Below are 12,639 nucleotides of genomic sequence, written 5' to 3' on the forward strand. Positions count from 1 at the left end.
AGGAGAACCCACGAACACCCATCCAGCCACGGAGCCAGGGAGGAGGAGGAGTTGTAGAAGGGAGAGTAAAACAGAGGAATGGGAGGGTGACAATGACGCTAGGAGAGAGGAAAAGAGGATAACAGCATCTAGAAGGGAAGGAAGAACATAAGAACATAAGAACGCAGGAGTCTGCAAGAGGCCGGTAGGCCTGTACGAGGCTGGGTAAGAATAGGGATTAGTATTAAGGAGGAAGGGGAACATTGAAAGGAGAGGTGATAGGGAAAGTAAGGGGAGGGGAAAAGGACTATTACACTGGGCAAATTTTCCGTGGATCTTCAGTCTAACCACGATTTCCGCTGGCGTGGTTCTCCTATTTCCGTGGTTTTCTGACGCGTCCACGATCTTCCAAAGCTACGATCGATTTCACCGAAGGACGACGGTATTACTCACCATCATCATCATCAGCAATAACAAGAAACAAATGAGAACCACGCTAGCGGGAATCGTGGTTTGACTGAAGATCCACGGAAAATTTGCCCAGTGTAATAGCCCCTTAAGGCGGGGGGATTAGATGGGCGTTGGGGGAGGGAGGAGGGGGGGGGAGGTAACATGAAGCCCGGCACTATGTTGCTCTCATGCCTGAAATACAAGAGCGAAATTTGGCACGGTGCCCCTTGCTTAGCACAGAATGTAGATACGGCGATGCGGTGTGTCTCCCAGCCCGACACTATTGTCATTTTTTTTTTTCTTTGGTGGAACTATTTTTTTATGTCATTATTGTTGTTGTTGTTGTTGTTGTTGTTATCGCTCTTCCTTGTCATTATTATTTCTTTTGTTTTTGTTTTCATCTTCTACGTTTTCTTTTCGTTTGTCTTCTTTTTTGTGGTTCTTTTTTGTTTTCTTCTTTATTTTGTTTCTTCATCATTATCATCTTGTTATTCTTGTTCTCGTTCTTGTTTGCCTCTTTCTTCTTCTTTTTCTTCCTTTTCTTCTGCTCTTCTTCCTCTTCTTCTTCTTCTTCTTCTTCTTCTTCTTCTTTTTATTATTATTATTATTATTATTATTATTATTATTATTATTATTATTATTATTATTATTATTATTATTATTATTATTATTATTATTATTATTATTATTATTATTATTATTATTATTATTATTATTATTATTATTATTATTATTATTATTATTATTATTATTATTATTATTATTATTATTACTCTTCGTCTTTATCGTCTTCTTTTTCTTTCTTTCTTCTAGTATCGGAAAACGGCGATAAGTGTTTATCTTTCCCGTGTTCCGCGAAGTGCGTGTGTGTGTTGTGCAGGCGGTTTGTCTTGTTATCTCCCTCATTGTGTTGCTTTACATTATGTTGGCATACTTGTGTTGCCTTGGGATTCGAACTCATGCGTCAGGGGAGCTAGATTTTGTGTTTCGAGTTTTGTGATCCATATTCAGAATTCATTAATATCGATTTTTTGTGACTCATTCTCTGCCTTATTGTGTTGCTTTATATTGTGTTGGCCTACTTGTGTTGTCAGGGAAGCTGGATTTTGTGTTTCGAGTTTTGTGTTACTTATTCAGATTTCATTAATATTGGACATGTTTAAGTCATTCTCTGCCTTAATGTGTTGCTTCATATTGCGTTGGCCTATTTGTGTTGTCAGGGAAGCTGGATTTTGTGTTTCGAGTTTTGTGTTACTTATTCAGATTTCATTAATATTGGACATGTTTAACTCATTCTCTGCCTCAATGTGTTGCTTCATATTGCGTTGGCCTATTTGTGTTGTCAGGGAAGCTGGATTTTGTGTTTCAAGTTTTGTGTTTCAGTTCAGAATTCATTATTATCAAACATAGTTAACTCATTCGTAAAGTCAGTAGTTGTTGTCGTTGTTGTTGTTTTGTTTAAATTTATGCTGCACTTCGTATTTCATTAATGGCGAATTTGTTTAACTCATTCGTAAAGTCTTGTATTGTTTTTTTCATTTAATTTATAGCCGAAGAAATAATTGGCCCATTACCTGACTTTAATGGGAGAACAGCGTGTGTCTCATTGTGTGTTTAGGCTTCCCTGTCTGTCTGTCACCCGTGATGTCTCGTACTAGTTAGTGTACCTGACGGCGCCACTCACGGCAGGTTAATTAATTTATTCCCTCACTCACCTGTCGACTCTGAGGCCATTGTTTCTTTCTCCCTCCCTCCATTCCTCCCTCCTGTTGTTGTTTTCTTTCTCGAGTATAAAAAAAAGCATAAAAAACCGGGTGCTCATGATCATTATTCCGCCTCGTCGATAGTGAGGAAGTGTGTCATCGGCCGCACGTGAGCTTGAGACACACACACACACACACACACACACACACACACACACACACACACACACACACACACACACACAAATAAATAGCGAAGAAAAAAACAGATTACACACACACACACACACACACACACACACACACACACACAGTAGCAACAGACATACCAATACAAAGGAATGCAGTTGTGACAAAAAAAAAAAATATGACAACTGAAAATGAAAGACAAGCAAAAGAAAAACAATAACAATAAACAAATGAGAGTGATGAGGAAAAGGATAGCGATAACTTTTTTATGAGGAGGAGAAAGAAGAGGAAGAAGAGGAGGAGCAAGAGGAATGGGCATAGGGGAAAGAGGGGATGAAGTGTCTAACAAATAAATAAATAGTAAATAACAATCGAGTAGAGAAAACGAGGATGGAAATGACGACGCAAAAAAAAAAAAAAAAAAAAATAGGGATGATATAGAAAGACAGATAAACAAGGCAAAGGAAGGAAGAGAAGGAGATCACTGAGGTACGTTATGAGGAGTGCAATTACAGAAGGAGGAAGAGGAGGAGGAGGAGGAGGAAGAAAGGGAGAAAGAGAAAGGGGACGAGGGAGGTGATGAAGTTGAAGGAGAATCGCGTGGGTGAGAAAGAGGAAGAGGAAGAGGAGGAGGAGGAGGAGGAGGAGGAGGAGGAGGAGGAGGAGGAGGAGGAGGAGGAGGAGGAGGAGGACGAAGAAGAAAAGGAGTAAGAGAAAGGGGACGAGGGAGGTGATGGAGTTGAAGGAGAATCGCGTGGAGGAGAAGGAGGATGAGAAGGAGGAGGAGGAGGAGGAGGAGGAGGAGGAGGAAGGGTAATTAGCGTGTCGTGTGCCTGTGCCTCATTAAGGTGGTCAATACTCGTTAGTGTGAGGAGTGACCCGGCACGCCCGTCAGGAGGAGGAGGAGGAGGAGGAGGAGGAGGAGAGGTCGCCTACTACTACAGGAGACACAATCAATGACGGGTCTTAGGCAGGCCTCCTCCTCCTCCTCCTCCTCCTCCTCCTTCTTTTTCTTCTTCTTTCTTTCTCTTCTTCCTGGTTCATGTCCTCCGTTTTCTTTTTCCTTGCGTCTTATTTGTTGTTGCTGTTGTTGTTGTTGTTGTTGTTGTTGTTGTTGTTGTTGTTGTTGTTGTTGTTGTTGTTGTTGTTGTTGTTGTTGTTACCTCCGCACTTCGTTTATTTCGGCTTAAAAGTGGGTGCATTATTTTTTTTTTGTATGTGTGTGTGTGTGTGTGTGTGTGTGTGTGTGTGTGTGTGTGTGTGTGTGTGTGTGTGTGTGTGTGAGTGTGATTCTGTTTTACTTTATACATTGTTCTTTTTTTGTGTGTGTAATATTTTTATCTGGATTCCTTTTTTTGTATTTATTTATTTATTTATTTATTTATTTTATGCTGATGTATATTTACTCTTCTTCCTCTTAGTCTCATTAGCACCACAACAACCTTCCAATCGCTTCCTTATTTATATCTATTATATATATTTTTTTCTTTCCCCGTGTATCCCTTCTTTAATTTCCTTTTGTGATGCTCCTCCTCCCCTCCTTCCCTCCCTCCCTCCTTTCGTTCCTTCCTCCCTTCCTCCCCCTCCTTGACCTCCCTCTTACGCCATATATTTCTCTTAACAGGTAACCCGTTTTTCTTTCAGTCGCATCTCTTTTTTTTTTTTTACCTCCCTCTCGCCGCTTTGGTCTCAGCGTGGCTCTTCAGAATACCTGGAGGAGGAGGAGGAGGAGGAGGAAACCACGTGAAGGAAGAAGTGAATGTTAGAAGAAGGAAGATTAGGAGGACTAGGAAAAGGAAAAGGAAGAAGTAGAGGAAGTGGAAGAGGAGGAGAAGGAAGAAGAAGAGTGTCTGGAAGGAGTAGGAGAAGGAAATGAAAGAGGTAGAGGAAGAGGAGTAAGAGGAGGAGGAGGAGGAGGAGGAATCGCGTAGGTAGGGAGGAAGAAGAAGAGGAAGGATGAGTCAAGTCTACCTTTCCTATCGTTATTATTTATTAGCTTATTATCTTGCCTCCGTGTGTTGTTGTGATTATGTCGGCCCAGCGCCCTGCCCGTCTGTCTGTGTGTCTGTCTGTCTGTCTATCCGTCTGCCGCGCCTAACAAAACGGACGCACAACAAACTCTTCGCTAATTGATTGTCCGAGGGTGAGGGGAAACCGGGGGGGGGGGGAGGGGGGGAGGAGAGGAGGGGGAAAATAAGGGTGTGAGGGAGGTCTACACAAAAGTCGGGCTTATAGGAGGAGAGAAAGGGAGGAGGGAGGAGGAGGAGGAAGAAGGGAAGAGGAGAGGATGAAAAGGAGGGAGGTGATTGAAGGAAGGAGGTAAAGGAAAGGATGACATGAAGGTAGAAGTGAGGTGACAAGGATTGAGTTTTGAGGAGTGTTTGTGTGTGTGTGTGTGTGTGTGTGTGTGTGTGTGTGTGTGTGTGTGTGTGTGTGTGTGTGTGTGTGTGTGTGTGTGTGTGTGTGTGTGTGTGTGTGTCCTTTCACGTTCATTATCACTTTTTTTTTCCCTTCATCTGCACCGCGACAAGCCTCAGGAGCGAGCGAGAGCCTCAGTTTTGATTTCCGGCGGATCTTTCGTAGGGCGGTGGGCGTGGCCGGGGCTGGAGAGGGAGAGGGAGAGCGTGGAAGGGGCAGGGGCTGGAAGAATGAAGGGAGGGAATGAATGAATGAAGGGAGAGACGAAGAAAGAGTGGAGAAAGGAAAGGATGAAGAAGGGAGGAAGAAAGGGTGTAGAGAGAGAGAGAGAGAGAGAGAGAGAGAGAGAGAGAGAGAGAGAGAGAGAGAGAGAGAGAGAGAGAGAGAGAGAGAGAGAGAGAGAGAGAGAGAGAGAGAGAGAGAGAGAGAGAGAGAGAGAGAGAGAGAGAGAGAGAGAGAGAGAGAGAGAGAGAGAGAGAGAGAGAGAGAAGAAAACGCTGAGGGAAAGAGAGGGAGGAGAGAGGAAGGAAAGGAATAGCGCGAGACACCTAAGAATACAGTGAACAAAAATAGACGGCGCGGGACTTTTGTGGAGGTGTGCGGAGGTTATCTAGTGCGGTGAGCTAATTGCACTTTTTAGATATATTTCACGTGACTGCCGGAGTGGCGGGGTGCATGTTAAACGCTCTTTCGCTCCCATGTCTCCCCTTCGCGCGACACCCACCGGATACATAACACAAGACACACGGCGGCATAAGTCCACGCATTGTTTTGTGGGTGAGAAAAGCAAGCAGAAGGGGAGGAATGGGGGACGGGAGTTTATCTACTTACACTTATCTGAGCAGGTGCAACAGGAAACCACAGATCTGCTAAAAGTTCTAATAGTTCAAGTGAAGCAGGTTTGGCTGTCAGCTGGAGGAAAATAAATTAGAAAAAAACATAGTGATTCCATACCCCCATGCACTTATATATAATTTTTTCATGGGGTGGCAAAAAAGGCTAATATATTCAGTGTTTTCTTCTTTGATTCGTGTCCTTGTTAGATCCACACCTTTTCTAATAGTCCAAGTGAAGGAGATTTGACTGGTATTAAAAAAGAAAAGAAAGAAAAGAAAGTACATAGTGATTCCATTCTTATAACTTTTTTTATGGGGGCAGCAAAAAAGAGCAAATTATTCAGTTTCGCCTTATAAGACACTTCGCCGCCCAAGAACACATATTTGACAAGGCTTTCCTAGGAGTTATGGGCATATCCAGGAGTACTTTCTTGACCCTGGTGGTAGTGTGACCCTTCTTCTGTACCATGAACCTGAAGAAACACTCATTAGAACCCAACTGACCCCCACTTTGACCTTTAGAAATAGCTGATGTGAGAACCGAACGTGTCTTATAATATCAACCTCAGTGTTTATTTCATGGTTTCGGGTTAAGCGCTTTGATTCTCGTCCTTGTTAGATCCACACGTGGCCTCAGACTTCAAAAGCAGGTGACTCAGCGGCGGCGGGGGGTTGCCTGTGCTTAATTAGGAGCGGCAGGTGATGAGGTTGATACAGCTGCGGCGAGAGTATTCAGATGTACAGTATAAGGCCGACGCCATTACTCCTCGATCCCCTTCTTTCCCTCCCCTTCTCTCCAACCCCCTTTCCTACCCCTCCCCTGCCTTCATGAACCCCGCCCACCACCTCTCATGCTTCCACCCCCCTCCACAGTCACTCACCTTTCCTTACAAATCCATCTTTCCACCTTTTCTTCCCCTTCTTCAATCCCCTAACACGCCCCTTACTTTCCCCTCCCCTGCTCCTCCTCCCTACACCAACCCCTCCCATGCCTCCCTTCACCCACACACTCAACTTTCCTCACAAAAGTCTCCCTCTTTCCCCTTTTTTTTCCTCCCCTCTTCAATTCCCTTACATGCTCCTCCCCTGCTCCTGCTCCTGCCCTCCCCAACCCCTCCCACCGCCTTATACGCTTCCCCCCCCCCCCCCCGCCCCTACACACCTTTCACCTCCCACATATTCACCTTTTCCCACAAACGTCTCCATCTTTCTCCCTCTTCTTCATTCCCTCCAAGACGCCCCTGTGCTTCCCTTTCTGCCTTCCCTCATCTCTCCCCCCTCTTCTCCCTCCCTTTTGCATTTTCTTCCTCTTTTACTCCCTTCTACTTCCCTTTCTTCTTTCTGACCTCACTTGTCCCAGTCTCATGTTCCTCTCACTCCCCTTCACCTTCCTTCATATTCGTCTCTCTGGCCTGCTCTCTCTTTTCGCTTCCCTCTCTCTTCTCACGCATTCTCTCATTCCAGTCTTCTGTCCCACTCTCTTATGTATCCTCCCTTCTCCCCTTCTCCACCCCATGCCTCCACGTAGCCCCCCTTCGCCCCCCCCCCAACCACACTTCATTCTTTCCCGGTGATGCACGCTTGGCACAATGATTTGCACCTTGAAGAACAACGCACATCAAAACATAAAAGTTTAAAAATTGGCAGAAAAAAAAGACCCCCACTCCTATATTTTGTACACGACCGGAAAAAAAATATATATATGCATGTTTGTTTGAAAATGCTCTAAATTATTGCCAGAATTATGGAAAACGCTCACTCAGGACAATTATTTATGGTGAGTGCAGTCGGGAAGCGGAAAGGGGAAGGACTTAAGCACGCATATTGGAGCTCGTTACGTCTACATTATAATACGTTGCTGCCCCACGAAACTACGCATCAACATTGTGCGTGCGTTCAACGTTATGACGACTGGTAACACACAGGAAGGATCGCAGCGTGGCGCGGCAGAAGATTAATTTCGGCGCCCAAACACACACTATGCTCAGGCTTTCGTACGAGTTCTGAACATTTACAGTAGTAGTTATTATGACCTTTCTTCTGCACCACGAACCTAAAAAAAACCACTCGTCAGAACCCGACTGGTCTCTTTTTCGGCCTTTGGAAGTACTTGATATGAGGGGTGGAAGCGTCTGAGAACACCGCGACCGGTTTCACTCACGGCGACACGGACGGGACAGCGAAATTGGTTAGGTAGTATTGTGCAAGGATAGAGTAAGACTGAGGATTGCAGGATAGTGTTGGATGAGATGTGCTGAGTTATGCAGGGATAGGTATTGGGGGAATGTGCAGTGCAGGAAAATGTAAGACTAGGGAGTGTTAGATTGTGTTGAGTTTGGATTTGTTGAGTCGTTCAGGGTGCTGCAGGGTATATAGGGCTCTGGGCATGTGCGAAGCAGTGTTGGATGAGATGTGTTGAGTTGTGAAGGGATAGGTATTGGGGGAATGTGCAGTGCGGGAAAATGTAAGACTAGGGAGTGTTAGATTGTGTTGAGTTTGGATTTGTTGAGTCGTTCAGGGTGTTGCAGGGTATAGGGCTGTGGGCATGTGCGAAGCAGGATAGAGTGGAACTTGTTGTAATGCAAGATAAGTGTTTGTATGTGTTGAAATGGGCAAGGATAGATACTGAAGGTTGGATTACTGAGGGCACGTCAGAGTGGTAGGCTGGTAGAAGGTAGGGTGGCCTGGATCACAATCCTCTCTGTGTTTTTTTTAATTTCTTTCTGGTGTCCACAAACCACGGCGCTGTTATTCATAAACCAAACACATTCACCAACCACACGACACACGCAATCTTGGGGCTTGACACAATTCCTCATCAAAAACAAACATACGAGCCGCATTTTTAATTTAAGGGATCCGATTCTAACCAGCGTTTACACAGGTAGTTAGGAGTAAATGCTTTTCCTCATCACGAAGCTCAGTGTCGAGGCGGCTTAGCTTGGCGTTCCTCGTCCTGTGCGTCCCTTCCGTCGTCATGTGTGTAATTAAAGTGTCGTGGTGCTCGTGTCATCCCTCGCCCCCATGGAGTGCCCCAGTAGTGGCTCTTCCGGGGTGGCACTCGGGGGGTGGCTCTCCCGTGGTGGCTCCCAGGTGGTGGGGAGCCACTTAAGAAGCCCCCATACAAGGTTCGCTTCAGCTCAGTGGCACAAGAGAAGGGGGGCGGTGAGGCTGTCTCCTGACACCATTACTTATGCCACTCCGTCCCGCCTGACAGAGGGTAATAAAGCTTGGTATTACGTACGGCCCGCTGACGACCAGCCACGGATAGCCAGTGGGCAGTGACTAGGGCATCTTCACCACAACCACCACCACCTTTGTTTACCGTCTCTACTTCGTCCAATGAGCCGTTCAACTCCCTGGGCACATTGGCAGCTTGTTCCTTCTCCTCCTCCTTCACCTCCTCCTCCTCCTCCACCTCCCTCGGGGAGTGACCAGTAACAATTTTCAGCGTTGTTACCCTGGCGGTGGTTGTGGCTACTCGTGTTGGCGTGTTGTGGCGCCGCTCACTCGCTCGCCATTATTCCTCCAGCATCACAATTACACTTGCAATTTACTCCTCCTTCTTTTGTTCTTGCATATACTTACGTCTGCTTGCAAATGCTCTTCATACATACTATTTTTTCCTCGCTTCTCTGCTATGTATACCACGCCAACGCCTCCACCACAACCCACTCGCTATCAGTGTTCACCATCCTCCCCGCCACCATCACGTACGCATCCGCTGCCCCTGCACACCCCCGGCACTTTCCTTCCCGGCCTACCGTTCAGCCAGCCACAAAATGCTCGCCTATATCCTCGTCAACCATCCTCCCTCTCGCCCTGTTCATCCCGCGTCGCCGGCGAACAAGCGGCCTGCAGGGAGCGCTGTACAATTAAAGGTGACTGCGTTCGATTAGGTGATGTATTCGTTAGGGCACAAGACTACGGGAAGACAGCCTTCAAAAGAACCCTTACCGGCCCTTTGAATTACGCCTCACAAGCACCAATTAAAGCACAACAAAGTGACTTTATTTTCTGCACAACTCCTCATCGTTTCCGCTAATAGGCTCAACCCATGCTACAAGGAGGATGTGTCTGTGTGTGTGTGTGTGTGTGTGTGTGTGTGTGTGTGTGTGTGTGTGTGTGTGTGTGTGTGTGTGTTTAACATCTTTCAGTTTTTTTTTTCATTTCCTTCCCGTGGAATTGTTTATTGAATGGCTTTGCATATTTTTGTATGTTGGCAGCCACTTCCGTCGTTATGCACGTGATAAATCAGGCACATATATTTTCTGTGTCAAAAGGTAACGTACATTTACCTACGTGTCTACCTGTTAATCCGTCGAACACGTAGTAACACCTGACTGCCACGCCCCCCAGCCGCCACGCCCCCACCTCATTTCCCTGCCAGCGCGGCACACAAAATATGGGTAATTGTCGGCCGTGTGCGTGCAGAGGCCGCGCTGCGACTGTATAGTACACAGTGCCTTGCCCCGCCGCCAGCCCTGCACACGCGGCTCGGCGGGACAGAGAGGCAGCTGATGGATGGCCCGGCCCCCGTGTTCGTACAGGAAGTGACATTCAGACATACCAGGTGCATTTTTGCGCTCACTTGCCTATTCTGAAAAGACTGTGATAAGAATGAGGTTTATGAGGTTGTATTGTGTGCTGCGGTGCCAGCTGTACGCAGGTAGGACACACCTGTGGTTCGGATTGTGGGGGCCCGACGATCACGACTGTTCCTGATTTTTTTACTTTTTTTTCTGCTTTTTTTCAGACCCATGTTTTGTGTGTGTTTATGTAAGGATCGTATATTTTGGAGTAGATGTCTGCAATTTGCACACATTGAGATTTTTGTGTGCGTGCTTGTGTGTGTTATATATATCGTTGCCCAAGTTTATATATTTTGTACGCGGAGTATACAACTAAAAGTGGCTTGTTTGCGGCGTGCAGGCTCAGATTATTAAAGTGTACTGTGAGTTTCTCTCTCTCTCTCTCTCTCTCTCTCTCTCTCTCTCTCTCTCTCTCTCTCTCTCTCTCTCTCTCTCTCTCTCTCTCTCTCTCTCTCTCTCTCTCTCTCTCTCTCTCTCTCTCTCTCTCTCTCTCTCTCTCTCATTTTACACATTTTCTCTTTATTTTACTTGGTATCTTCAGTAACATTTTCCTTTGACTTTTTTGCAAGACTTCCTCGACCTTCTTTAAGTAGCGGGAAGGTCACATGACGAGTCGGGCAGCACCTGGCATGTATAGGACGAGGGTTAAGGTCAGCTCCGTGAAGGGGGAAGGATAGGGAGTAAGGGGTAGGGGGAGGGGCAGCGTGAGTTTGAGAGGGGACTATTTTTATCTTCAGTATTGTCATGAGATACTTACTAAGCGAGCACCTCTACAGCTTCCTTCCTTTCCCTGCTCTCTTTCTCACCCTCCCTCATATCTATTACGCATTCCCTTCCTCCTTCTCACCCACCCTCCCTCCCTCGTCCTTCCTTCCCTACCTCTCTTTTACTTAACTTCCCTCGGTTTCATTCCTCGTCTTCCCTGTTGATCCATTACGCATTCCCTTCCTCCTTCTTTCCTTCTTCAATTCACAGTTACTTTACTTCCCTCGGTTCAGTCTTTCTTCCTTCCTCTCCTCCTCTTTACCTTCCTGTTGGTTTTCTTGCTTACACTCACAGGTTCCTTAATATCAGAGCTGTTTGGAGTCCAGTCATCAAGGGAACCAGAAGAACCGTTTGAAAATAGACGTATGATCGAACTCACTTGTCTACCGTAGCCAAAAGAGAGAAACCTTTGCATTGGGTAAGCGGAAAGATCTTTATTCTGTTAGGTAGGAGGGGAGGGTGGCGGGGCAAGGGTTTAAGAGAGGGGGAGAAGAGAGATGAAGAGAATAGTGTGTGTGAGGCACTAAGAGCCGTCGTTAAGGGAGTGTTTTTGTCGCCCTGGTTGAGAGGGGAAGAGAGAGAGAGAGAGAGAGAGAGAGAGAGAGAGAGAGAGAGAGAGAGAGAGAGAGAGAGAGAGAGAGAGAGAGAGAGAGAGAGAGAGAGAGAGAGAGAGAGAGAGAGAGAGAGAGAGAGAGAGAGAGAGAGAGAGAGAGAGAGAGAGAGAGAGAGAGAGAGAGAGAGAGAGAGAGAGAGAGAGAGAGAGAGAGAGAGAGAGAGAGAGAGAGAGTGTGTGTGTGTGTGTACCCATTGCTGACGTGCACTGACACACACACACACACACACACACACACACACACACACACACACACACATACACACACACACACAGACAGACAGACAAACAGACAGACAGACATGCATGGGCGCCACATATCAGGTTAACATTGATCCAAACAGAGACGCACAAAACACACACACACACACAGAGGCACACAGCTCACCACACACACAAAAAAAACACCCAATTCTCTATATACAATTTCAACACGAGATTGATACCGGCGGGTTTGTTGAACTTTTTGTGCACACATTCATTGCAAGGAAAAAAAAAAAAGATAAATAAAAGGAAAATGGAAAAAAGGGAAAATGACACGCAAGGATTCAGTCTAAAAAAAAAAAAAAAAAAAAAAAAAATTGCAAAACACAGACGAATTCCCCGCTGTTTTAAATACTTCGAAATGCCGCTCAAGACACATCGTTCAAGGGCGGCAGGTGGCGGCGGCGGCGGCGGGGGGTGGGGGGGAATAGAGGTAAGAGAAAGGGGCCGGGAGCGCCACCCCACCTTGCTCCCACACCTCGCCCCCCATCCCCCACCTCGCCCCCCCACCCCCCAGCATGCCTCAGTGACAGGCGGGGGCCTCATTTTCACACCTGGTGGGGTGCCACTCGCCTTCACCTGGCCAGCGCCTCCTCGTACAGGCTACGGGGAGGGGGGGGGGAGAGGAAGGCTGCGGCGTGTGTTTACAAAATTAATTGGTTGTTTACCGTCTGAACTATTCCTAAAGATTTGTGTTTGTTTCCGTGCGTTTGAGTGTATATGTGTATGTGTGTGTGTATGCTGTATTATGTATGAGACTATGAGTGTATGTGAAAACGATGTAAATGATTGTAAGGTTGTGAATTCCTATCGTTTTGACGTTAGAGACA

The 12,639-nt window shown here is 46.3% G+C and overlaps 1 protein-coding gene across 1 annotated transcript in view; it reads right to left on the bottom strand.

The window, feature by feature from the left end:
• Positions 1-4,854: 4,854 nt before the first annotated feature.
• LOC126984114 (uncharacterized) overlaps positions 4,855-12,639 on the bottom strand; it is a 105,286-nt gene continuing 97,501 nt past the window's right edge. Inside the window, exon 7 of the mRNA XM_050837499.1 lies at positions 4,855-4,924. Within this exon, the coding sequence (XP_050693456.1) occupies positions 4,855-4,924 (70 nt within the window). The remainder of the gene's footprint in view (positions 4,925-12,639) is intronic.

The sequence above is a fragment of the Eriocheir sinensis genome, chromosome 56 (genome assembly GCF_024679095.1).
Source record: "Eriocheir sinensis breed Jianghai 21 chromosome 56, ASM2467909v1, whole genome shotgun sequence".
NCBI classification, from domain to species: Eukaryota; Metazoa; Arthropoda; class Malacostraca; order Decapoda; family Varunidae; genus Eriocheir; species Eriocheir sinensis.